Source organism: Orbicella faveolata, unplaced genomic scaffold (genome assembly GCF_042242905.1).
Source record: "Orbicella faveolata isolate gen_17 unplaced genomic scaffold, um_ofav_v1 contig_37, whole genome shotgun sequence".
In the NCBI taxonomy this organism is placed as follows: Eukaryota; Metazoa; Cnidaria; class Anthozoa; order Scleractinia; family Merulinidae; genus Orbicella; species Orbicella faveolata.
This window is the reverse complement of record NW_028301566.1, coordinates 1078988-1106930: the sequence shown is the minus strand read 5'-3', so window position 1 is coordinate 1106930 and position 27943 is coordinate 1078988. Positions and strand designations below refer to the sequence as shown.

Here is a 27943-nt window from a genome sequence, read left to right as displayed (position 1 = left end):
TTGAGGTATCTGTGTTTGCTAGAAATTGTTCCCTTAATTTGGGTATAAAGTAGTCTTCTCACAATAATCGGTTGGGGCGTAGACGTTTGTGATGAAAAAGCAATTATCATCTATTGTAGCTTGTGCGGGTAAAAATCTTCCTTCTAAAATAATGTCTGCTTCTACTTTTTGTAAATAAAAGGTGGCACCGTGCGAAAAAAAACAAAAAAACATTGCATCACCCCATTGGGAATGTAACCATGGATGTAAAAATACCGAATAGAGTGCCATGCCTAGAGGGGTGCAATGCATAAATTATGTTCCAACGTTGCTCTTTTTTTTTTCACGAATGATAATTTTTTTTTTTGGCGGTTTATTTACGTTGATTATTTATGTATGCGTTCGAAATCCATCATCCTATCAGATAGCTTTCTTTGTGTCGAGCTGAACAACTGGGACAAGTGTAGTTTGAGAATCTTGCCAATCAAGAATGGCGTCCTCTAAACTGCTTTGCTCCTGTCTTTTCTTAGCCGTTGTTGCAGCAGCATCGCCAATGCTTTTAAAATTACACGACTTTTCCCACTCAGTCTGGGGCACGACTTTACCGCTGTTTGCGACTACGGTGCAAAACTTAAACTCCTGGCTTCTTGCAGCATGTTCTCTACCACTCGGCTACATAATGTTGAAACTTTGGAAGTTATTCTTTACTCCTTTAGAAATGAAGCGAAAACTCCACGAGATTGGCTATGTGTCGGAAGAGAAGCGATCATTAAAAGACGTAGCGAACGAATATCGAAAGCGGAAGAGGTGCGGCGACATTCCACCTGTTTATCCGAATGGATGGTTCCATGTATTCGATTCACACGAGCTGGCAGTGAGTGATGTTAAATATATTTCCGTGTTAGGAGAGCATCTTGCTGTGTTTAGAGGAACTGATGGTGTAGCGTATATTGTCAATGCATATTGCCCGCATCTGGGAGCAAATTTAGGAATTGGAGGCCAGGTTGTTGGGAACTGCCTACAATGTCCATTCCACGGTTGGGTTTTCCGCGGGGAGGACGGAAAATGTGCTAAAATTCCGTACAGTGATAAAATTCCTGATTGTGCACGAATCAAAGCATGGCCATGCGTAGAAAAGAATTCTACCATTTACATTTGGTATCATGCAGAGGGGATCGAACCCACTTGGACACCTGATGATATTGAAGAGATCAGCAATGGAACTTGGACATACAGGGGCTTTACACAGCACACGATAAATGCACACATTGAGGTAAATTGTATTGTTCAAACTGTGTTCCTTTTTGGGATTGATTTCTTTAGAGTAGCAGAGTTCACCGTAAAGATATCCTCACCATATTGTAATTAAAAGCATCATGATCAAATTTCTCTGAGCTGATGTATTTTTCTGTTGACCAGTTCTTAGGTCGTATCATCACGCACATCAGGTGATTAGCACACTTATGTGATCGACGCCTTTCTAAAGTAGCCTGTTCTAAATTTCGAAGACCTGCGTACTATTGGGTAGTTTATTTGTCTTCTACTCGTTCCTAATACGCATTGCATGTTTCATTTCGGTTTGGGAAACGTGATAATTGTCATGTGTGTGTAACAGTCTCTGGCACTTAACTTTGTACATTGTTCTGACTGCATATATTATGTTAATGTAGTGCGTATTTAGGTTTAGACTTTCCGTGCGACTGCGGACAGGAAAAAAGATGCACAAAGTAAAGTGAGTTGTGCATGTTACTTTCTACATCTTTTTCCTGTCCACAGTGGTGCAAAAATTTTAAAACTAAATAGTTTACATACTTAGCATTAACAAAATTTATACAGTCGAAACTATGGAAAGCAGGATGATAACACATTTTTGTTTCACTACAAATATTGCTATGGTGTTGATGCCTCTGTTTGCTTTATGTGCAAAAACAAACAGTCAATCATAATTACTGAAACCAAGGAACATGCACTATGACTGGGTCTGTAAACATGGACCAGATGGTGGTGGATGGCAGTTGGAAAAATGTGGATGACAAAATGAGGATGGAAAAATGAGGATGGCAAAATGATGGCGAAACGGGAATGGAAAATTGTGAATGACAATATATGCAGATGATAAATCCTTATGAAGTTGAGGGAAAATTAACTTAGGATGTTTTCTTACAGTCCTTAAGTACTGAAAGAAACTGGAGTCTGATGACAAAAGGAAAGTCTAGTCTGTTATTATTCAATCAAGGCTTTCCGTTTGTTTTTCTATATTTGGCCGGTGTAAAAATGTTTGGGTCTGTTTTGTGATTGAATAAAAGATATTGGACTTCTCCTGGCCTAAATTCTATAAGATGGCCTGATTTATTTACAACTACATTGAAGGACCTTCACTGTCTACGCCTAGGAAAATCTCCACTGCAGAACACAGACCTTGTCAAATGAAATGCAGCTACAGTAACCGAATGTGCTCCACTATACCTGAATAGTCCCTGTGTCATGGTGTGGGAATCTGACAAAAACCTGATTTAGAAATCTTTCCCAAAGATATTAAAAAGTACACTTCAATTCCTAACTGCACATAGGTGTTCCGGGACAAAGCTTTTCTTGTACGTTTTAATGGTTTCACCAGATCAAAACTAAATAATTTACTATCTTGCTATATCAGAAAGGAAATGTGTGAATAAAATGACAAAAATAAATGATGGCAAAAATAATTCAGGATATTGAATCCATCCAAAAGATAAAAGTCTTAATCGTAAACCGTACATGTACCATAACTCTTTCTGTCGATAAAAGTTTATTCTTCTCTTTGGCATACCAAAAGAGCATTAATCTCACAAATATTTCCACTGCCAGCCATCAGAGGAAACAACAGTATTCTTACTGTGACAATTGAATTCTGTTGACAGATACGCCACTTCTCCCTACCTAAAATAGTGAAAGTCGACTGGCACCAAGAGACCAATCAACATAGTAGTTAATACCCCTCATCAAGATTTTATCATCCACAAATTGTCATTCGCATTTTTCCATCCACATGTGTTCATCCACATTTTTCCATCTGCAATTTTCCATCTGCATTTTTCCATCCATGTTTTATCATCTGCATTTTTCCATCCACCAACTGCCATCTGCTGCCATCTGCTGCCATCTTGTCTGCATTTTATTGAGACCCACTATGACAGCTGTCTTTATCGTAAGCTTCATTTGGCGCTGAAAAGGATTTGGGGAAATCGTGTTGGCCAGCGGTTTAACAAGAGAGAGAATCTGCATAATTATGATGTCTGTTTCCAGATTCCAGAAAATTTTCGTACCCACCCCAAGAGTTATTGGAACTTCCAAAAAACTAGAGGTCTTAGAAGCTAGGATCTCAAAAGCCAAATTTGTTAATGAAAGAACCAAAACTGGAATTTACAGAGGGACGGAGGCAGTTTAAAAACCAACACATTTATGGAACAACACATTTATGTTTTGGGGTGTCTTTCTTTTTATTTTATTTTTACAATTTTTTTTTTATCACAACCTATGAAGGATACTTCAGAAAATGGATCAGATTTAGCCCACCTTGGTCATCTTCATAGCTCACCTATTATCTCAGGTACTGATCTAAGATACAGCTTGTCTAGCTGGTGGGAGCAGTTTGGAAAACACAAGTGGCATGCTGAGTGGAAACCACTGGAGAATGATGAAAAGCATGTTGGATACTTGAGGTTGACACATGTCTTGTCAATCTTTGGATACATAATACCATACACTGACTTCCATTTAACAGCCAGGCAGGTTTGTATTATGTTCTGATAATCTATGCACTGATTCTTGTCGATATTTGCATGATAGATAATATTATTATCCAGCAGCTCTCTGTTCAATTCAGTTTAAGAAATTTAACACTAATTTGTGAAAATTATAAAGATGAAAACAGTTGAACCTTTTTAATGTCAACCCTGGCCAAAATGAGGTATAATGACTGTGTCTTTGGCTAAAGGTGCTTATTGTAGAGGTAATGACTGTATCAATGCTTGTTTCCCTGAGATGAAATGGACTGTCATTAATGAAGAAATGTCAGTACCATAGAGGATTCTGGTTTCTCTGGCATCAAGTGAATTGTAGGGTCTGCACAAAGCACGCGCCAGCAAGTCATAGATATTATAGGGGTGTACATAATAAAGAAACTCTGTTTTTAGGCTCAATGTTCACCGGTCTCTCATGTCTGGTCTACCAGCTAGCAGCGTAGGCTCGTTTCATGAGCAGCAGCTGGTAATCAAGCCTATTCCATTTTAAGTGGTATCTTTTAGGGGTCAAATAAAGCTCAAGCCACACCCAGATTGATCTCCTATCTGGTTTTAATTCAAATAATTTTTCCTGTCAGCTTTCCCAACCTTTTCATATCAGAGTCCCCCCAACTCCCCAGCCAGAGGTTCTGGATTTCTTAACTCTAAGTAATAACTTGGGCCTGATCTTTCTAAAGGCTGTACTCCCGTTTTTACCCGAAAAGCAAAACTGCCCAAAATAAAGCTTTCTTGGTTAAACTTGTTAATATTTAATCTTGTCTTCAAAAATGTTATGTTTTACACAGTCTGTTTTTCTCATTCTTTTACAGACTGGGCCAGGTCTTGTATTTATGAAATGGAGAAGTTCTGTGGGTGATGGAATCTTCCTTCATTCAATCACTCCAAAAGAACCACTGTTACAAATCATGCGTCATTCACTCTATGCATCCTGGACTGTCCCTACAATTCTTGCCAAATTTTTTCTTTATGCAGAAGCTCTGCAGGTATTTTCAATAACTGTCCCATTATCTTATACTGATTAAGATTACAACGCTAAATGTACACGATGCAGCAATAAAATCAGGAGGTCTTGTTTGCCTCACATTTCAGTGTTAAGTGCAAACAGGCCATATTTGTATTCTTGGTATTGGACTGGCACTAGCTTGCAATGCAGGCTCATGTGGGGAATATCATTTTAAAAGAGACAAATGCCATATAATTTAAAAAGATTCCCTGCATTAGTGTCAGTTGCAAGCTAGGTCCAGTCCTATACCGCAAATACGAGTATGGTCTATTATCCATTAATAAGTTAAGTAGTTTACTAAGTAAGGACTTTATTTTATGAGAGTAACACTATGGCAGTACAACTGTCTAGTCTTCTCTGGGAGGAATGTAGACCAGACTCTAGAGAAAAGTGGAAATCAAGCCAAGACTGCAGTATTTGTCTACTACACTTAGCTTGCTGCTTTAAATCCAGTCCAAAGGAATCCTAAGTTTTTTTTCTGTGGACCAGTTAGCTAGAATAACAATATACAGTGTGCAGGCTGGATCACAGTTGATCTTGGCACTAACCGAGAACACTAAATAAATCCAGTTGCCACCTAATCCAGCTGCTGGCAACATGGAAAATTATGCATAAATGTATGGTTGAAATTTTTAGAAACCTATTCTAGCCAAATACTATGTTATTTCATGATATCAATGTAAACTGAGATTTATGTATCATTTGAAATATTTTATGCTGGAGACTTGCTTTGAAGACCATTAGATACAAGCAAAGACAGCAAGGAATGAATGATTGGTTTTGAGAGCCAAGGTGTTTACATGTAGCTTAGGGTGTTGTTAGCATAGCCTGCTCGCAGGCTCACGTTGGAGCACAAGCATGCGCAGCATAGCCATGAGACAAGAAAGTGAGCCTGCTCTGATCTCTGCAAATTTTTTATTTCCACCCCAGATACCGCAGAAAAGAATAAGTCAATTAATTTTCATGGGAAGTATGAACTTTGGCAGCTCAGATTTCTTGGGAAAACAACATATAGGTGCAATATCTGTTGTTCATAAAGATTTGCCAAAGAAAAACTGTCAAAGTTTATGTCTACTACGGCCACAAACTTGATTCGAAGTGATCTTGCTTTGGCAATCTGGTCTTTGACTATGCTGGCAAACGGGCAAATGCCTTTGTGTTGTTTTGTTGCCCGCTTACAATCACACACGTTTGTAATATTTAACTCTTCCCATATGCAGTCGGCAACACGACAAGTACGTCTTGATTCATTAACATATATTTTCTTGCTCCCTCTTTAGTTTGGAACTTTGTTAAAACATAAGTAGTAAGCGTACTCAACTCTTCCGCTGACTCCAAATGTGGATGACTTGTTTTTTATTGTGCGGTAAATTACCAACTCCATGGGGATTTAATCGCTCCTAATCAGACATAACAGATTGACAGTTTTCTTACCTTTCCTGCTTTTCGACCAATGGTATTTCACTTCACTCGGACGAAGCAGAAATGAAAGGAAATTACAGAGATCAGGGCAGGCTCACTTTCTTGGCACCTCTTCACCAAACTCCTTCCTGCCTGATCGCTTTCCTCTTTGCCGCTCACATGTGTGACTCAAAGGTGAGCCTGCTTGCAGGCTATTGTTACCATGGAAACACTACCCACCCTCAGCTCTTGAATGGGGTTGACAGAGCAGCAAGGCTTAAAGTGGGATGACACAATGTGGACCCTCAAACTGGACCCCCCCTTTTGTACTCCCAAAATGAGCATTGTAGAACACCTAAATTTCTAGTAAACATGTCTTTGAACGGTCCATATTTTGTACTCTCCCAGGATAAAGTTGTATGGTTACTTATCAGTCCTTGTTGCGCCATGAGATGTAGAAGGCCTTTGCATTGTAACTAGTTAATAGTGGTAGTAACTGTTATAGTGCAATATTTCATGTTGACATTAACCAGATTCATGTGCTGTTTTTTATAGCTTGAACGTGATATTATGATATGGAACCACAAGACTTATGTGTCAAGGCCACTGTTGGTAAAGGAGGATCAGTTAATTAGGAAGCATCGGCGGTGGTACTCTCAATTTTTTTCTGAGAACAGTCCACGCCTATCAATGAAGAAAGAAACCTTAGATTGGTGATGTCATGAAACCTGTATAATGCATGCTATTTTCTGCTCCGAAACCCCTCTGGGGGAGTACCTGACCAATGCTTGAGTATAGGGGTTGCACCAGAAGTTTAACACCCTGACCCCAATAAGGACGGTGCCTACTAAATATGCTAGGTTAGGACCACACCGAAAAAGTAAATCTAAATTGCAAGGACTATTGGAATCCACAAAGAAAAATTGGGGTAGCCACGCATTTTTTGAGATAATTAGCCTTGAATCTCAACAAAAACGGTGACATCAGGATTTTCTGAAAAAAGAAGAAATATTTCTTCACAGATTTCCTTCAAATTCGCCTTTACGTACAGAAAAGCAAACACAATTATAAAGATCTTAAAACTGCATGGTAAATGGTAACATATAAAACATTTGTGGTATGCTTTTAATACCAAAATTGTTGCAAAAGTGCTTTTAGCGTCTCTCAGACAGCCTTCCTCTGGTTCAGCTTAAATACAGTCTAAATACCTTTTGCTCACAACCAGAAACAAATGACGTGTTGAATAGGCTTGCCACTTCCATTTCATAACATAAAATATAGGGGTAACCATACGTTTGTAATGTTATTGATATTTTTTGAAAACTTTTATGGTGCCCATTACATTTTTTTCCTACCACCTCCCCAGTAAATAAAACGCATCTCACACTTGTTTTGCACATGCACTACGCCATCTGCAGGTACACATTTACAGTTGGATTTCAGTATAATTTTTGACGGATAGCTAGTTTTTCAGCTGGAAGACATTAACAGTCAGTGGTTAGCAATGTGCTGCTCTTCCGGTATTCCTGGTTTAAGTGCAGGTTCATTAAACTTGATTTGGTCACAGTAGGAAAATTTTGCATTCATTTTAGTCGTGTACTTGATAGGGTAGTTGATTGCATCAATGTCAACCCCAGCACATGTGTTGCGCTTAAACCATGCCTTGCGTGATGCGCAGAACGTACGTGCACTAACATAAGTAGGCACCGTCCTCAAGGGCAAAGAAACTGTAAAATATATAGACACCCTATGTGGGACAATGTGTGCCTCCAGAAATTATCTATACCCACACCAAGGAGGGTTAATGGCAATTTGAAGGCAGAAACGGGTCTCAAAGCTGGAATTCCAGAGGGATTTAAGGAGCTTCATTACTCTTCATGAATCTTGAAAAGTTTAGCGTACATTTGTCAAGTTGGTTGTTTGTAATCTGTGCTAACTAATCTTTGCCATACTTGACCTTCCTTCCATTGTTTTGGTTTAATTTATCACTACCTCATTGGTGTTTTAGTAACTTAACAAAGTATTATTTTATAAAAGGTAAGGTAATGTTATACGTGGCTAAAAATGACTCTTAACTCGTGACAGTGTTCCTTTAAGTGGGGATAATAAAAACCTCCATAGGAGGGGTAAGGATATTTTCTGGAACAACACAGTACTCTCTTTCTAGATTAACTGACAACCAAGTATTTTCTTGCCTGAAAATTTCCTGATGCTATGTGATGACCTGTTAGATATTAGCATAAATCTCCAACCTAGAATTGAGGAGAACTGAGTATGTAGACCATATAGATCTACAAAGTTGGTGGCTTCTCATTACTCAGTTTAAATGTCCACACAACAGTGGTGTCCTGCAATAGTTTTGCAGATATTTTTCATTGTTGTTTGCTAAGAGCTAACATAGTACAGTCAATTTTTTAGGATGAATGATTTTGATTTTTAATGAGTTAATTATTAAAGGTAAGGTAAGGTAAGGTAATTTATTTTCCGTCAAGAACACGGGGAGTGGTTGCCCAAGTCTCCCGAGCCAGGGGCTCATGATAAAAGTGTTTGACATACATGTTAAAAAAAAGATTTAAAAACTATATATTAAAAAATACAAAATTATCATACTATTAATATCTTAAAAAATATGCGTTGAAAATACAATATTAAAAAACGATAAAAATACAACATGTAAAGGAATCATTTAAGACAAGAACTGCATTGGCAGCCACCAAAGTTTATTGTATTAAGATGATTGATAAAAGCTGGAACGTTTGCTGCATTTTTTGCTGCCGGCGGTAACTGATTCCAAATTCTAGAGATGATATAAGAATACGAGCCGTGGAAGAATCTACTATTGTAAGGGCGTTGTTCTACGTTTAGCCCGCTGCTTCTAACATTGTATGGCGTGACCCGGGGCTTGAATAAGTTGGTGATATAACGTGGGCCATTTTCTTTAAAACACTTAAAAAATATTATCAGAGATTATTCAATACGTCTATGTTCTAGCGTTCTCATGCCCAGCAGTTTGAGTAATGACTCATAATTAGAAGTTTTCCCCGTGTTCATTACTGTTCGTAGACCGTAGTAGTTAGCGTCTTCCACTTTTTTGTTGAGCGTTTTACCTATACCAATCAGTAAAGAATTACAATACTCAAAATGCGGTATTATAAAGCTCCTGTATAAAAGTAATAAAGTATCTATGGGTACTAAGCGCTTGAGGCGACGAAGTGCGGCAATCTTAGCGTATACTCTTTTCAGCATTACATTTGTGTGTTCTTTGAAAGATAACTTATTATTACAGTCGAAACACTGTTAAGCGGCCACCTATTAAGGTGGCTGAACACAGTTTTTGATACCTGGGTTTCATTCACCTTTTTCTCTAAAACCCTTGATCCCTTGGTCGCCAAAAATGGCAGCAAGTAAGTTAACAACACAAACTTTTGTTTTTTGCTGATTAAGCTGATGTATGTGCCATTGCCATGGCAACAAAAATAAATATAAACAGGCCTTTAAAATCGGTTTTGTTTATTTGTAGAAAATCTACTGGTAGTGGTCAGATTTTCTTTATAATTTGCATGCAACAAGCTTGTAAGGATTCTCACAAGTTAACACCATTTTACTAATAATTTAACTGAGAGATCTTTAATTATCCCTCGTGGAAGGTTCACTGGAATATCTAGAATTTCCTTTGCTAAAGTCCAGTTTTTTTCAATACTCCAGTTACTTATTTCCTAAAGTATTTTCGTGCCAAATTTCGTGAAATTCTAATGAGTGGTTCTCGAGAAATAGGCGTATTTCCGTGAGTACAATTTTTCATCCAATCGCAATTTTTTGACTTACTACGCATGCATTGCATTTAACTGGGTTCTTTTGGTAACAAAGAAAAAGCTGAGAATTACTGGGTTCTTTGCATCGTTACCTTTTCTAACATATCTTTGTAATAAAAGACTAAAACCATCAATACACCACGTTCAGTTATAGAGAAAAATAGCACAGATAGTGGGGCTGTTGAGTAAATAAAATGATCGCTCTATTGACAGCATGTTTGTTTTTTGCAATCCTTGTGCACGTGCTGAATTGCATCAGCAAAAGCGTGCATGAAAACTGTTTGGCCACCTTAAATGGCCACCCCTATTAGGCGGCCAGTAATCAAAGTCCTGATGAGGGTTTTTCTATTGTTTTTACCTTTATTAAATGGCCAACCCCTTTTAGGAGGCCACTACCCATTTCCCTGAGGGTGGCCATTTAATAGGGGTCAAAATGTAGTTGAGTTTTGCTAAAGTGAACAGTAGACTTATTGAAAATGTATTGAGTTGTATTAGAAGCGATGGGATTTATTAAGTGCACATTAGGAGCAAGTCCTTACTTCTATTCCTCTTTTAATATTATATATATTCGATTAGTCTTTAAATTCATGATGCTGGTCACATCACCGGTGTGCAAGCTTCTTTGATCATGGGCCTTATGCAGTCAAGAGGAAGGTTGTGAGAGGCACGGTGGACTCATGGTTACCAGTAGTGTGCTCATCTCTGGATCAAGCAGTCCAGGTTAGAGCCTTGGACATTGTGTTCTTGTCTTGTGTTCTTGAGCAAGACACTTTCTTCTCACAGTGCTTCTCTCCAGTTACCCGGGCATATAAATGGGTACCAGGGACCTTAATACCGGGGGTTGCCCTGCGATGGACTAGCATCCTATCCAGGGGGGAGTAGAAGTACTCCTAGTCGCTTCATGCTACAGAAACTGGGATAAGCTGGCCTGATGGGCCACTTGGCTCATATGCAGACTTTACTAGGAAAAAGGTTAGGTAGTCTATCAACCTGAATAACATGGTGACCAATGCTCGACGGACACTCAGTTGACATATCTGTCACTATGGCAACTGACACATGGACGACAAGTTAACAGATAGTCATCCAAGAGTGTTGGCTGATACTCAGCCGAGATTCGGAAAAAGCACACCCGTTGTTGCAGTAATAGGTGTTATCTTTTGTTTTCTTGATTTCTTTGCATGTTGTATTGCAGAACAAGTACATTTAATAACTAAAAGGTGTTTTGTTCTTTGTTCAGTGTTACCATGCCAATTTCTAGTGTGCAAAAATTCAAAACTAAAGGTTTAGTGTGTGTTAAATATGCATATGATAAACATTTGGCAATTTTTTCAATACCATAATTTTAGTGCGTAGTTTTTGAGCAAGAGTGTTTTTAAATCAAAACTTATAGATATCTGTATGGCTAGCATATTATCAGTATATTGAAATAGACAGAATATATTAATATATATAAAATATCAAGCTTATGCTTCTAAATGTGGACATGCTGACACTACTTACAAGCTATGTTTTGTATAAGTTTATTCACCTGCAGTAGCTCTATAATACCTGTGTAGGTTTAATGAGTAGGCAATGTAATTCTTTCGTGTTTTGTTATTTCCAAGGTAATAAAATTGTTGAAATATAAGGAATAACGTTATTTGACGTTTCGATGTATGCAACATCATTATCAAGAATAAAAATCATTGAATGTCAAAGTTGTTAAAAGAGTTGAGTTATGAATATCATTACTCGGCATTCCTGTGAGCATGATAATTATGCTAATGGAATAGCTTTGCACAAATTGAGTCCGATTGCACATTCAGTGATGGTTTGAGAACTTGTATAAACAACATTTCATAAACAACGCAGTCTAGTTTATTCTGGCACTTTTTGAGGACTGCAAAAATTGTCCGTGATGGTTTGTTGACTCCATGTTGTTTCATATGTTTGCATTGGATTAATAATTTAAATATAATTACTATTATTAGATGTGCTGGTCACAAGTTTTGCATGTTATAGCAAGTGACATTTGTTTTTGTTTGTGAAATAAATATTTCGTCTCTTTATATATTTTACATTGACCAGTAATAAAGATAAGGTTATTTAAGAAGTTGTCATTCTTAATTTTCTAGGCCAGCCTGAAGCAAGTTTCTTTCTTCAAATGTCATTTTGCAATTACTTGATCTGGTCATGCATATGTAGGATAGATTTTCATTTGACATAATTTAATCAAATTGGGATTTTGCCCTCAGGTCTTGATAGCCTCATTTCCCAAGTGTGAGGTGGGGCTAAGACTATTAAGACCTGGGGGCAACATTCTCAAATAAGAACCCTCCCTCACTCTTCATAAATAAGACCATCAAGACCTAAGATCCAACATTCTCAAAGAGCCCTCCCTCATGCTGGGTAAGTAAGACCATCAAGACCTAAGGTCCAACATTCTCAACGAAGAGCCCTCCCTCACACTGGGTAAATAAGACCATCAAGACCTAGGGGCTAACATTCTTAAATAAGAGCCCTCCCTCACACTGGGTAAATAAGACCATCAAGACCTAAGGGCTAACATTCTCAAAGAAGAGCCCTCCCTCACACTGGGTAAATAAGACCACCAAGACCTAAGGGCTAACATTCTCAACGAAGAGACCTCCCTCACACTGGGTAAATAAGACCATCAAGACCCAAGGGCTAACATTCTCAAAGAAGACCCCTCCCTCTCACTGGGTAAATAAGACCACCAAGACCTAAGGGCTAACATTCTCAATGAAGAGACCTCCCTTGTGCTGGGTAAATAAGACCATCAAGACCTAAGGGCCAACATTCTTAAAGAAGAGCCCTCCCTCACACTGGGTAAATAAGACCATCAAGACCTAAGGGCCAACATTCTTAAAGAAGAGCCCTCCCTCACACTGGGTAAATAAGACCATCAAGACCTAAGGGCCAACATTCTTGAAGAGTCCTCCCTCAGTCACTCACACTGGGTAAATAAGACCATCAAGACCCAAGATCCAACATTCTCAAATAAGAGCCCTCCCTTACACTTGTTAAATACAACCATCAAGGCCTAAGGGCCAACATTCTCAAAGACAAGCCCTCCCTTGAATTATTGTGGGGAAAGGAACACAGGCTCACAAATGTTTCTGGCTAGTTACCATCACAATACACATCATACCAAGGTTGCTCTCTTGACATTGAATACAGCTCAGGATATTTATAACATATTGCAGTACCAGAAAATGTCCATACTCCCCCCCCCCCCCCCCCCCCCATACAGAAGGGATTTGAATTTCCTTGTGGGTGGGGGTTCTCTGAGACCAAAAAATTTAAAGAAATGTATCAAGTTTAATTGGAATTTCCAGAGGAGTGGGAGGTCTTGGAAAAACTCCTTCTGTGGGGGAGGTATGGATATTTTCTGGAGCTACACATTTGAGAATGATGACATATAAACAATTTTCTCAACTTTAATGTGATACACTGGTATAATGTTCTACATGTTAAATATCAAAAGCTTTCGTAACTGTACTACTGTGTTTCCGAAAAGTTCCCTGTTACAAGGGTGGTTATACCAACATTAATTTTAAGATGCTCATTATTAAATAGTTATTTTAAGAAAACACTTTCAGGTATTGTAAAATTGAAGATCATTATAACATTACACATAGTCCTAGTGACTGCTACAGACTACTACTTGCATCATTATCCTTCTTGGATATTAATGTCACTCCATCCAGATACTAGACATATGACTGGACTTCAGACAAAATGTGGGACTTTTCATACAGTCTGTCTTCATGAGCCATATGTAAATAGTAAATCTACTTCATACAATCACTTATCAATGCACTTAGTACCATGCTAAATAACAACCTGATCCTGAATAACTAATGCTCAAGCAGAAAAGGTAATGCATCGTTTTGACAAAATTGATATCCATATTATTATTTTCCTTACTTTCTCAAGGACTTTGTAAAATCTGGCATCTTTATACATAAGCATACAGTCGTGCCAACTATCTACAGCCTCTGCCTTCATTTAATGAACTTGCTGCTGATCTGCTAATGGCTCTGTGAATTCCAAGCCCCTTCACAGCCCCTCCCCCTCTGGGTATTTGACAACTTTCCTGTCCCAATAACAGGTCAGCCCAAGGGTGCAGCATCAACATCAAAGGCAATTTATCTTTCAGTTTTTAAAATACATACATCTTGCATTATTTTTAAATTCCTGTTTGCCTTTGATACAAAAAACTACAAAAACTGAGTTGATAAACCTCATTGGAGTTGTGCACTTGAGCTCCACCCGCAAACCCACATGCAAATTCCTCTGTGAACCAAGGATGGTGGAATTGGAATCGTTGGGGCCATAATTAGGGTAACTTTAGATGAAACATCAACATGACCAACTTGCAATCAAGTACATGTACAAAGTTTCCTCTAGCACATTAGACAGAAGCACATCACCTAGTTAAAAGGTTTCCACATGATTGCTGACATGTTACAAACATTGTTCAACATATGGCTCACTTTAAAGAGGATTAGGAATGACACTGCCACAAAACATTACCAGTACCAGTACCAGTAATAAAATACTTCACCATATTTAGCCTGAGGGGGGAGGAGGGGGAGGGTGTGTACAAAGTGTCTGCCTTGGCTTTTGGTCACCTAACTTGATGTTTCCAAGGTACTAGCATCCATGGTTTAAGAGAGTGTTTCACCAAAATGAAATATTTTCCATGTGCTTAAAAGTTTGCTTTTGTCAAAATTTTGATATTATGACGACAAATAACAAATTCTCTGCAGTTCTTTTATCCTGATATTTGCCAGATTTTTTGAACCCATTTGGGAGCTGTTCTTGACTAATTTCAAAAAGATTTGAAATCCAAGATGGTGGACATTTGAAAAAGTGTGACATAATTTTGGCATTCTGTGGTGTTATAAACAGCATGTGATTATCACTTCAGTAACAGGCATGAATTTTTAAAAAACCTTACAAGTTTCACTACCATTGAGAGAATTCTTTTGAGGATGCATGGGTTTGTGCCCCCACCTCCCTTGGACTAAGTGCATGAACAAAACAAGAAGCCCAGGCTAAATAGGGTTAATCAACTTAAATAGTTGTCAAACAACTGGGCGACAATCTTAAAACTCTGAACAAAAAATTACTGTACAAGCTAAGTTATACATGCAAGTGTCATTAGAAGCAGCTTCATTTTAAAGAACACTAACTTCTGTCATTGGTGACTCAGTATAGCGTTCCTTGTTTGTCCCCTTTTGGCCGTCTAGTCACTTGTTTGGCAAAAATCTACTAAGGAAATCAACAGGAAGAGGGAAGATGATAGTGGAATTTTTCTCAGCTGAGATGGATGTCAGCGTTTGGAGGTATCGCAGCTGAAGAGCAGAAGGAGACTCAGAAATGATGTCAGCAGCTTCCTTCAGAGCACGAGAGGCATTCATCTCACCCTCAGCAGCAATGACCTGGAATAATGGTAAGAAACAACTTGGAGTTAATCACAAGGACATCAGAAACCACTATCTCTCCATTAGCCCACAAATGAAACATAGACAATGTTCGAAATGAAATAAACTAGTAGTAGTGACTAGGCAGGAGTGTGTAATCCCAATATTTAATGTGAAATCAACTGCTTGTTAACAGACCTACCTTAGCACGTGCATCACGGGTGGCTTCAGCCTCAGCTGCCATGGCTCTCTGGAGCTGTTGTGGGAGACGCACATCCTTCCTAAAGACATAAGAGACAATACAACTGTCAGCTGAGAAATTGAATGTAGGACTTTCTGTTGTTTATCTTTCCACCACAAATGCCTAGTTTTTTCAAAATGATACACAACCTTTATGCTTAGAAGGAGGCTACCAGATGGCATACAAAGGAACTGAAAAGGGTTAGATGTGATGAACTTGTTTTTCCAGTGCATAATTGTGACGCACAAACCCTGAAAATCTTTATGACCAATACCCTCTATGAGACGAGCCTGAGGGACATCATGGTAGTTGTATTCATCAAAATAAATATCCAGTCCAAGGTGAGTAATACAAGTACCATGATTCCCTGCAGGCCCAACCCATAGGGGGAATTGGCCAATTGATGCAAAAATAGAACAAAGAGAGTTGAATGAGGAGTGCAGCCGTAGATCAAATGTCCTTGTGAAAGAAGGCCACACAGCAAGGGGATGGGGTCACATAAAATATCAGCACCCAAAGAGTTAATGTGTGGTTCCAGAAAATATCCATACCCCTACCACGGAGAGTATTGGAAATTCCGAAGGGGTGGGGATCAAAGACCCAAGAAATTCTGGAGGGGAGGGGGGTTGGATGGTCGATTTCGTTTCCAGATGCCCTTTGATTCAATATGGATTCAAGTATCGATCTAGCTGTTCAAAAATCCTTTCTTACCTACTAAGTAGATCTTTCATGTGAAAAATAGTAGCTTGAATACTTGTATTTGAATCGCATTATATTTGAAATAAATTTTCTTTCTTCAAAAAGCACTTTGGAAGCTAGCGAAGAACATGCCGTTATGTGGAAATGGCCAACATTACTTGTTACCAGTCTACATTGGAGTCACCATGTAGACCAAAAAGCACTGGTGACAAGCCTAGTTTGTTTTCACATCAGTCTTGGAAGCTGTCAAGTGGCAGTCAATTTCTTTCGTGAAAATGAATTTCTTTACAAAGGTAGAAATGATGTTAAGATTTCATAACCTTGAGAATTTCTTATTCTTGTTTATCTCTGTCCATTTGTATGTAATTTTGCTGTAAAATTGGCTTTTGTTGCGAGTGTGTCGGCAATTGTGTTCTCGATTAAAAGTATGGTGTCAATTTCATCCACACTCATCAGTCCTTCAACAGAAATTGTACCACATTTACAAAGAGACTTAGTCGTTTAGGAAGGTAATTTGACAAGTTACCATTTTATCTATTTTCTTTTAAAGCATGTTTAAATAAACTGCTGTATGTTTTCTCTGTGTGTATCTTCAGATGCTACGATCACTCGAGAATAAACAGCAGTGACATGGAATGCAGACAGCTAAGTGTTTGGAGTGTTTAACTTTAACTTTAACACACTTTCTTGCCAAAACTATTTTTTCCAGAGGGTATGGGTGGTATACATAAAACTTGTGGAAATTCTGAAGGGGTGGGGGATTTTTGTGCTCAAAAAATGGAAATTCTGGGAAGGAGGGGGAACTTGTGTGAAATTCCCTCTGTGGTGGGGGTATGGATATTTTCTGGAACTACACAATAAGAAAACATCATTCTTGAAACAAATATGTGTTTTAAAATTCTCACTCAGGAAAACAAGTATCATTTGATGGCTAACTCCAGTCTCCAAGAGCAGACCAAGGCATGAGAATGTCCAGAATAATCCCAAGTGTGCATTACTACTTTTTCTTATGAATCAAATAAAACTTGGAGACTTATGGAGTTTTTGATAAGAATCTGTCAAAAACAGCATGTCTATCAAACTTTACTACACCATCAATAGTAACAAGCTACATTTTTAACAAAAACTGCTATTTATAATCATCATCATGTACAGCCAATCAAATCACAAGTTGTTTAATAGTCAGTCACTTGGTTGTGCAAACTTATTAGGGAGTTTAAGCAAATCACTATGGCTGCTGCTACTACGGCTGCCGTGTCTGAAAAGGTCTGGGGAGAGTACGTCTCAGTGGTCTGCCAAATTTTAAGTTTAGCGCGTAAAGCGAAATACAAAGATGAGAGAAACATCGGCTAAGGAGTTTAAAATCTCTTTCATTTAGTTTCTCACAGCCAAATGGCTTCGCTCAAAGGACGATGACTGTTATTTGGTCGGACGCCAGAACAGGTTATTTCTGAGCGAAAGCGAATGCCATACACTTTGTACCATAACAATTTGATGGATGAAATATGTAATTTCAGAGACAAATGTCTCAAAGAATATCGAGTGAAGAACACAAATATATCAATACTCAAAGAAGCAAAAGAGCATCGTATAGTTATCCAGATAAAAAACATCTTCACTAAACCCTCAAAGCAAACTTAACCGAAGAAAAACAACCTTGTGCTCAACACGAATATTTCACTAGATTCGCTTTGCCATTCCAACACCTTTGCTAAAACTTATCGTAAATTCAGGATACAGATTTACAAGCTTATGAGAGGCAACCTTGACACAATCTTTGACTTAAATTGAGTTTTAAGGATATAGTATCCAATGCAATTCTTAAAATGCCGAGAAGTCCGTTGAAAAGGGCCACAGAAGCAAAATAGACCCGGCATAGTAGCCACTACGGCAAAACATCCCGACTCACTCAGTCAGATTTCACGCTACAGCTGGATGCGACTGACGTACATGTGCAATGTCTCATTTTGGGGGAAATTTACTTCCGGCAGCCATATCAGCGCCAGCCATAGCGATTTGCTTTAACTCCCTATTACCACTGTCTGTGACACTTACACTTCCACACGTTCCACTTTCACCCCCCAAGGATCAGTAGCAGTATCCAGCGAGGACTGCAACAACAAGTTACAATAACAACATCAAGAAAACATTACTCTTCATACAGTGAAACCTGTATTAAGTGAACACCCTTGGGATCCTCATTAGTGTCTGCTAAATACAGCTGGTGTCTGCTCAAAACAGGTTTCAATATGTTGTGCAATAATAGCTGATTATTAACCCTTTTGTAGCACAGTGTAACACAGTGTGAGATTAAAGACTGCTCATAGCACAATGTGCAGTCAGTCAATGCAGCAATCTGGAATAATCATTTAGCTTTAAAATAGCATTGCTGAACAATGTTAAAGGAGTCTCAGCTGAACTTTCAGAGGTCAAATGCCCTTGAAGTGTCCGCTTATTGCAGGTTTTGTGAAACAAAATGGCTTAATATTGGTGTCCATGTCCGCTTAACAGAGGTGTCCACTCAATGCAGGTTTATTTTACAGTAAATGTGGGAAGGAAATTTAGGGACTCAAGCTAGTGTCCGCTTAATAGAGGGGGTCTGCTTAATATGAGGTCCGATTAATACAGGTTTCATTGTACTTCCCTCCCTTCCCTTCCTTCCTCCCTCCCTCCCTTCCTCCCTTCCTCCCTTCCTTCTTTCCTTCTTTCCTTCCTTCCTTCCTTCCTTCTTTCCTTCCCTCCTTACTTACTTAGGGAACCAATCAGAGCAATACTGAATATTGTATTTTGTTTTATGAACAATCAAAAAAAGTCCAGATTCCTGACTTTTTACTGTGGACTGCTCAAATAAATATATGATGGCATTCCTTAGTTTTTCACCCTCCCACCACCAAAACAAATAAGAATGCCTAAAGTAAAACCCAGGTTAGATCCTAATGTCTACCCTGATTGTTCAGAAATTGACCTCATAAGGGAGATCTCAAAATAAACACTTGTGATCGTAAATCCACAAAGTCTGTATTTGACAGTATACAGAACAGATAACCATCTATACTAAATAATATATCATCAATTTACATCAACCTCCAAGTTATTACACTTTAAGAGCAATGTTCATTGTATCATTATTCATACCTGCATGGCATGGCTGATTTCTTCACGGTCTGCTAAAATTTCACTCAGGTTTTTGGTGCCCAGAAAGTTTCGCAATGTTGTCTGAGCTAGCAGGCGAGTTGACTGATCAACCTTTTCCACATTGGTGACTGACATAGTGGGGTCACTGATTCTGAAGTAAACAACAGCATCTACTGCCACAGTCACGCTGTCTTTGGTCAGAATCTGAAGATAAAGATAGCCACTTGCTTGTTATCAAGGCTACCACAGAACACAGCCTACAGATTGATTTAACATAACCTAAATTTGTTAGTACCTCCTGTGGTGGAACATCAAATGACACTGTCCTCAAATCCACTTTCTGATAGGAGTCAATGCAGGGCAAAATGAAAAACAACCCTACAAATACATCATAGTCACAAAATCAGACAAGAAAGAGCTGAAGAACCAGGGAAAAAATGCCTGACAAAACAGTGTTCATGACACTTGAATTTGACAATTTTCCCAGTATCCTTCTCCCTTACAAGAAATCTGCTGTATTCAAAACCCTACTAATTTGCTCTTCTGATGTAGTAATTTGACTGAACAGGGACTAACAATGAATGAGCAGTTCATACATGGCTTGCTGATCAATTGTACTGCGATGGCAAACTTATGGAAAATATCTGTCCAGAAAGGGAAAGTAATCACTTCACTACAAGTACTTCAGGATTGGCTTCTTGACAATCAAAACATCAAACTACTCCATTCCAACATCAGGGTGCAAAGCAAATCAATTTTGACGTACTGGCCTGAAAGTCAATCTCAGTAACTCAAAAAAATTCCTTACTAGCATGATTAACTAATTCCATATTAAATAAATACAAAAATCTGTACCCCAAAATCTGCCCCCCCCCCCCCCCCCCTCTCTTCCCCCTCCTAAAGAAATACACACATACCCACTGGGCAAGCAGAGGATAGAAACCACTAGCCCAACAACATAATTCACTAGCCCCTGGGCTACTGGACAGAACAGAGAAAGTAGTAATATAAATTATGAAAGGCGTAAACAGTAAAGTGTTACCTGGTCCTTTAGCTCCTCCAGACAACAATCGACCAAGACGGAATATAACTGCTCTTTCATATTCTTGTACTATCTAAATGAAATATTTTAGTCAAGCAAGCTGGACCGTGTCAAATTGATCAATAGTTAGTTACTGAACTACCTATTGGTAAATGAATAAGGCATTTGACTTCTTAAAATTCCCCTGCAATCACCAATACACAGAGGTGGGCATCAGTGTATGATAAAAGGGCAGAAAAAATGCTGGGCAATGCTTGTCCCGTCGCCTAGAGTTCTTAGTAAAAATTGGCAAGTTTAGGGGTTGCATATTTTCATGACTTTGCAACAGATTCTTATGAAACTTCACATATTTGCTAAATTTGGCATAACAAATTGATCTATGGACGTGATTTCTTGATAGAATGAAAAACTGAAAAATTGTTGACATTGCATGTATTTATGTTCCCCTGGCAACAGCGCATGTGTCAGTTAAACTACCAACACACAAACTCTGTTTTGTTAACTTGCATCTTGCCATTTTTGCAACCAAAGGATCAGGGGTTTTAGAAAAAAGGGTGAATAAAGCTCAGGCATCAAAAACTGTGTTTGGTCACCTTACATGAGGACTTACACAAGGTTATACTGCTCGTCAATAGTTAGAGCGAAAAGTGCTCAGTGAGCACTGACTTCATTCATTTATTACCACATCATCATTCAAAAAAACTATCAGGAAATAGGGAGCCAGGTTAACAAAACAACAATAATATTATTATAGACATTACCTTCAAACAAAAGCACAGGGAGAAAGGCAAAGTACAAATAAAAATGAGGACTGAAAAAATTGTCAGTACATAGTCGCAACAACCACGGGAAATATCATCATCTATAAAATAAAGACCAAAACAAAAATACAAGTGGTTTAATCGCTTACAAACAAACAAAATTTCACATTGCTTGCTTTAATGACCTTAAAAATAAAGGACAAAGGCAAGAGATTATCTTGCTGAAGTGTGCTTAGTTAGTTTACTGTATTTGACCACAATATTCATTTAAAGTGCACCTAACCCCCCAATTTTTTTTTTTCACTAAAACGAGTCCACTTATTATTTGGAGGCATTTTGGCCAAAGAATTTTTTAATTTGGTTGAATCCTCAATTTTCTATGCCCTTTCAAAGTAGCGCTTAAAGTGTTGTGTGACCGTATTCTGGGGCGGCGGTTGCTGATGACGTCTACCCAGGAACCAAACACAATGGCGCCTTCATCAGCTCTCTGTATTTGCTGCAGAAAATGGAAAACAAAACTAATCAAATTGTTCCAATGTATTCTGGGACTAAAACGTCCAAGTTTTGTTTCAGAACCATTTCTTTTTCGTCACTGGAGTCAGAGTTAAGTTTCGATTCGGAAGACTCCGAAATAAACTTCGATTGAGCATGTTTGACAACTGTGAACTCACTGCTTAGAGCTTTGAGAGAAATTTACAATATTTCAAGCGACTAAGGGGAAGACTTCTTTGCGGACAAACTGCTTCTATATTAGGAATGGAAAGCTAGATACGAAGTGGAGGCGCAGGCAAACGAAAAGCAGGAAAGAAAACTCAAGGACTGTTTGTATGGTAATTTCATCACCTAAACGCAAGATTTCCACACGTGTTTATAGCCCGTTTACATTTGTCCTTAGCAAGAATGTATTATGTCAAGATATGATTGTCCTATTAAATCCAGTTTTTGTTTTACTTTCTGTTGAATGCTTCATGTTTATAAGAGCGACGTAATTGTTGCAGTTTTTGAGACTTGATGACCTCCAAAACACTGGCTTCGACTGATTTAAAATCGTACTGTTTGGACCTGTATTTTTGAAGCTGCGGAAAGCAAGGCAGAAGGAAACATTTCACACAATTACCGATTTCACATTCTCACACATTTTAAGTCGTAACTCCAAATAACCAATGTAAATTTTTCTCAAAGTTTGCGTGAAATTCGTCAGATAAGTGAAAAGGATGTGTTCCCTAAGCGGTCTGCAGATAATGTTATGCGGTCATATTTTCGACACTGCACTATTTGCACAGAATGTTTGTCACACTGCTGATTTCCAAACCTTCGAAAAACTCTGTCAGTCTAACACTTTTGTTGTTATCATGTATTTCTAAAGGATTAATCTTTGACTTTTATCTAAATTGAAAGAGAAATGAGTGTTGGTTGGCGGCATACAGTTGTGACCTATTTACATATTAGTATAAATTATTTGTCGTAACGCTTCTTGATTGATCACACAACTTTGCCAGCTATTTTATAAATACTGCGGGATTGGAAGATATAGGTTGTCCATAGTATTTCTACAAATTGCTGGTTAGCTTTAAGCAGAAAATTTTGAAAGTAGCGTTTCAAAGTCTGTGGAACTAATTCCAGTGAGAGTTCTTCAATGGTTCTCACAGACTCGGTTCGCTTGTTTCGGTTTGACAAAATCAACCATCGTTTACGTCTTTATTGTACCATTGACCGATCATCGCAAGTAAATTGTACAGAATATCTTTCTTTAAATCTGAGATATTGCTGCAACAGTCGACAGCACTTCTGGAAGGCGTTTCTGCCCACTTTTCGAATGTGTATTACACCATCCTGAAGGAAATGAGAGGATGCGAGATATTGACGTCAGAACAGCCGCTGGGCCCATTCTCCTGAAAGTCGGTCATGAAACAAAATGGCGGTGTTTTGGAGCTATTTTTGAGATTTCGTCGGGACAAGAAAATCAAGGATTTAACCGAATGCAAAAATTTTTTCACAGAATATTTCAAATAACAAGTAGATTCGTTTTAGCGAAAAAAAATTTGGGGGTTCGGTGCACTTTAATATGTTGTGCTTGCTAATGTTCGTATTTACTCCCAGTCCACTACAAACCGATCAAACTGAACTATTGAGCAATAATGAAATAGTATTTTACAACCATCCTAGTTTAGAGTTAATACATATCCCCCAAGTCTTAAAAAGTAATCTGCCAAATGAATGACGTCTTCAGTGTTTCTGTCTGTACCTTAGATTTTGATTTTCTTGACTTTCCTGCGGTGAAATCTACCAAAATTTTCTCAGCACATTACATCCACCCACATAGGAATTTTACACCAGAAAAAAGTAGTTTATTTATTTATCTAGAAATCCGTCCAAGTTTAAATGATTTTGCCAGGACTTCCACAATTACCAATTATTGGTACACATAATCCTCCATCAACAAAGTCTTGATACATAACTTACCTCCTTACTTTATCCAGTTTTTTTTACACCAGATAAAGTCAAATACTGTCACTTGTATCTAAACGTGAACAACTGATGCCGAAACATGCTCTAATTGGGTGTCAAACATGGCATGATAGGTCATCAAACATTTGAAGTTTAGCAGACAGTAATGCAAACTTTCATGCTCTGAAAGACTCTGAAAGTCTTGCTCCCGCCAATATTTTGAGGTTGTACTAGAAGTAAAACCACTTTTGGGAAAGGTGTATGCATATTGACACAGGTCAGGGTCAATTTCTCTGAAGAAGTCTTCAATGTCCAATCTTTCAGCCATTTCGTGTGTTGAACTTTGAGCGTGAAAGTTCGTGTTACAGTCTGCTAATGTTTGATGACCAATCATGCCACGTTTGACACCCAATTAGAACATGTTTCAGGGTCACGTGTTCACGCTTAGATACAAGCAACGGTAAAGAGGTTGAAGAAAATTTCTGAGGGAATGGCTAGCATTGATACAGGATACATATTAGACGAGGAATGGATTTATATTCTATTTAAACAGTATCAAAAAAAATTAAACATAACAGAGGAAATTCTAGACCATCCAGTTATCGTTCCACAAAGGATAATTAAAAATCTCTCCGTTTAACTATTATTTATTCAAATAGCATTAACATGTGAGCATTGTTGCAATCTTGTTGCATGCAAATAATGAAGAAAATCTAAAGAATAGATTTTATGCAAAATGAAGAAAAGTGATCCTGTTTAAATTTATTTACGTTGCCATGGCAATACCAATATTTCAGCTTAACTGTAAAAAAAAAAAAAACATGCCTGTGCCCACAGTTTATGTTGTTAACTTGCATCTTACCATTTTTTGCAGCCAAAGGATCAAGGGTTTTAGAGGAAAAGATGAATAAAACAAGGTTATCAAACACTATGTTCCGCCACCGTAAGTTACTCAAGTATAACTTGCGTTTCATGCAAATTAAGTTTTTCAGACCACAGAACATGACCTTCACTCAAATGAATTTATTCACTGAACACAATCGGAAGCAATCCACTGGTTTGCGTTCAATGGAGTTCGATCGCCAAACATAATCAAATGCAATCCATTGGATTGTGTTAAACTGAACTCAGTCGAACATAATCTGATTGACTGAGTTCGATTGGTTTGATTGCCGAACTCAATCAACAGATTGAGTTTGATTGAGCTGAGCACTGTAAAATGTCATTTGTTGAATGATGTATCAACAAGCCCAGGCAAATTCTTGACAGCATTTTAAATAAAATGGAAAGGCACATAAAGTAATTCATTTCACTTTGGCATGAAGAAATGTACACGGAAATTAAGCAGGGCTACCGGCCACACTTGGAAAATATTTATGCGAGTCGCCTCTCATGTACGGTCAGAAAAGGCAGGCTGACGATCTCTTGAACTGCCGATACTTCTTGTGCAAACAATTAAGCTTAACTCAATAACTACAAAAAAGGATTTAACCCCAAAAAGTGTTTGAAAATTAAGGAGGCTTTCATTTTAGACCAAGCTCTTACAGTTTCAGTGCTAACACACTTCCCGTTAGATCGGAAAAATCTGCGGTTCCGCAAAATCATGCGTCATAGCAAAAAATAGTAACGTAAGCCAAAGAACTATGAAGAGAGAAAAGTTAAAACTCACAAAAAAGGCGCAACATCGCTTGAACCTGAACTACAAAAATCCAGTAACCTTAGTGTCTACAAGCATAACATATTAATTCGGAAGAGATATCGATCACTCGCATTTCTCAGCAAGGATCGTTTCAATTATTTTTCACTGTCATCTCTCGGTTCGTGAAGCTTGCAAACGCAAGATTCGTGCTAAGCATCGAAAGTGCACAATTTCAGCACAGTTATTCAAGTTAATCAAGCACATATACGTAGCTTTGACGTTGCTACGGGAGTGTGGAGCAACCTTGCTTTTTTGTATACACAGAAGCTTATAAGCTTACAACACGCACGTATCAAAGATAGAATTGAAGGGTATTAAACAGCACCCATCCAACGCAAAATTTCTTATAAATTATACGTCCATAATACTTAAATATTTCTACCGCCCAGCTGCAGGATAAAATATAACTTCTTACCATCCGAAGCCATTTTCACGCCGAGCAAATCGACAGATCTTCAACTGCAAAGCAAAGGTCTTCAACAGGGCTGTAAAAAACACACACTCCTACGCAGCTACATCACGTGATAAATACTCCTCCCGTGAAACAGCCAATCACATTCGTCTAATACTCTCATCTTGTTATTCAAATTTATTTGCCATAAATTTTCCATTGTTATTGTTACTTGTGTCTGATGTGGTGGATTTCTAAGCTAGTAAATAACAACAACAATTTATTGAAAATATAATATCGATGGGAGGTTTGACCAACCGTAATAGTGACTCAATGGGGCTGACTGTTAGGCCTATCAAGCCGTTAGGAGTAAAATGTAGAAAATTGTAATCGTTAGCCGTAAAAAGTATTAACCGTAAAAAAAAACAAAACAAAACAACAAAAAAAAGAAATTAGCCACGAGAGTGCAAGTGTCAAGATCTCTTGTCAGACGGCTAGGTGGAAAACGCGGGGCCGGTGTCCCGTGGTACGGGGTTCGGGGTCCCGGAGTGTGGAAAACGCGGGGTGTGGAAAACACGGGGTCTGGTGGAAAACACAGGGTTTGGTGGAAAACACAGGGTCTGAGTGGAAAACACGGGGGAAACGTTGTTTCGCCAAAATATGAATTTTCCTCTCTAAAATGAGAAGTCGAATTTTTAAAATTACAATGAAAATCACGGCGTGAAACGCGTTTCTCAAACATTTCGTGGAAAGAAAACCATTCAAGAGCCAACGTGCCGTGCAGTGGTTTTCTTTTGCATGGGGCGTGTATTTTATTTTTCGCAATAACCTGCGTGGATTTTTGTTTTACCTTTAAATAAACATATTGAAATAATAAAGATTGTTTTGCTTAGTATCTTTAACCATGAAAAGCGACAGTTGCCGTATTTGCTCGATTAAAAGCCGGTTACTTGTAAGTAGGACCTCAAGAAATGGCAACAAAAATTACCATGGAATATAAAGAATAAACAAATAAAATACGCCTGGCCCAGCCAGGCCAAATTTGAAACAAAAGCTAAGGAGGTTTTAAGGGTTATTAATGGAGAAAATACAGTAACCTTCTTGAAATAGCAGTTCCAAAATAAATTCTGGTGTTCCTTAAGTCGGCCCCTTACTGTACTTGCTTGCGTTCATTTCAGCGCGAATAATCTCCACTCTTGCGAATGTGGATTTCGTTTTCGCCGTCTCCTTACACACGAGTTTACAAAAAAAAAATGTTGTTCTAGTGAAATCAAAATGTTATTCACTTTACATTAACTATCGACTGGGACCTCACTAGCGATACATAAATGATCAGACTTCAGGTTTATAATTACTTCTGTCGTATTGTAGATTGGGGGCCGGTCAGTATTTATCCCCTGGAGCGGGGTGGGGGGAGATTTTTGGGGGGATCATCGGATTTTTAGGATGCCAGAGGAAGGAATCAGTCATAACTGAGAGCCCGAAAGGGATGATCACTAAATGTCACATACCCATACAGACTTGGTGGACGGCTTTTTTGCACTCTAAAAAGTAACTTTGCAGTTTCCAAACACTTGGGATGGTTAGTTGCTGTTATGTCAACTGACATCAGACCACATTAGTCACGGGGCTCTCAGTAGAACGGCGGAATTCTACCGGCTGTAAAATCGAATGTAGCCACCTGTTCTGGTCATTGAAATTTAAAAACATATAACAATAAATTAAGACTTACAGACTGTGACTTTTCAAGAAGAAAAAAGTATTTTATTTAGAATGGTGAAACAGCGCTACTTGCTACATCTAATTTTATGATCATAAACAGCTCATTTTCCGTAACACCTTCCCCCCAAAATGCATGAAATCACATCTTATTCTTTGGCCACCTAAAATTTGAAACTTTTCTGGGGGAACGTACCCCCGGACCCCGTAAGCTGGCTTGTCCCTTCGGGCGAATCCTGGACCTCACTTTAATTTATGTCGCCTGTTATGCTTTATTGGACGCCTGTGAAAACTTCTGTTAGAGCCCTGATCAGATATCGGGAAGACACGGATCAAGAGACTGCACCATGGCGGCTTCATTAATCTGTAAGTCAGCATCATGATTAGAAATATTACTGT

General features: G+C 38.4%; 2 protein-coding genes across 3 annotated transcripts; one reads left to right on the top strand and one right to left on the bottom strand.

The window, feature by feature from the left end:
- The first annotated feature begins 312 nt into the window (after positions 1–312).
- On the top strand, positions 313–12069 carry LOC110067850 (cholesterol 7-desaturase nvd-like). Of its 2 annotated transcripts, XR_016202829.1 has the most exons (5): positions 313–1252; positions 3499–3747; positions 4568–4741; positions 6718–8619; positions 9449–12069. XR_016202829.1 is itself a non-coding variant. In XM_020775199.2 (4 exons), exons 1-4 carry the CDS (start codon positions 470–472, stop codon positions 6877–6879), a joined length of 1368 nt encoding a protein of 455 aa, XP_020630858.1. In that variant the 5' UTR covers positions 313–469; the 3' UTR covers positions 6880–12069. The 2 variants fall into 2 exon arrangements, 1 of the variants encoding a protein (XP_020630858.1); XM_020775199.2 differs by having other exon boundaries at positions 6718–12069.
- A 1334-nt stretch (positions 12070–13403) lies between these two features.
- LOC110067841 (mechanosensory protein 2-like) lies at positions 13404–26281 on the bottom strand. The gene is made up of 8 exons (XM_020775187.2): positions 25850–26281; positions 21288–21388; positions 20527–20599; positions 19780–19862; positions 19485–19688; positions 18405–18460; positions 15612–15690; positions 13404–15427 (listed from the first exon to the last, which is right to left on the bottom strand). Exons 1-8 carry the CDS (start codon positions 25860–25862, stop codon positions 15236–15238), a joined length of 801 nt encoding a protein of 266 aa, XP_020630846.1. The 5' UTR covers positions 25863–26281; the 3' UTR covers positions 13404–15235.
- Positions 26282–27943: the final 1662 nt, after the last annotated feature.

Excerpts from the sequence above, each read along its gene's own strand:
- LOC110067850 (XM_020775199.2), top strand. The coding sequence starts at position 470 with ATGGCGTCCTCTAAACTGCTTTGCTCCTGTCTTTTCTTAGCCGTTGTT. Across the intron at positions 3,748-4,567 it reads TCCATTTAACAGCCAGGCAG|ACTGGGCCAGGTCTTGTATT; the intron begins GTTTGTATTATG and ends ATTCTTTTACAG. Across the intron at positions 4,742-6,717 it reads TTTATGCAGAAGCTCTGCAG|CTTGAACGTGATATTATGAT; the intron begins GTATTTTCAATA and ends TGTTTTTTATAG.
- LOC110067841 (XM_020775187.2), bottom strand. Across the intron at positions 20,600-21,287 it reads CCCTGTGCTTTTGTTTGAAG|ATAGTACAAGAATATGAAAG; the intron begins GTAATGTCTATA and ends TATTTCATTTAG. Across the intron at positions 19,863-20,526 it reads TGGAGGAGCTAAAGGACCAG|GGTTGTTTTTCATTTTGCCC; the intron begins GTAACACTTTAC and ends ATGTATTTGTAG.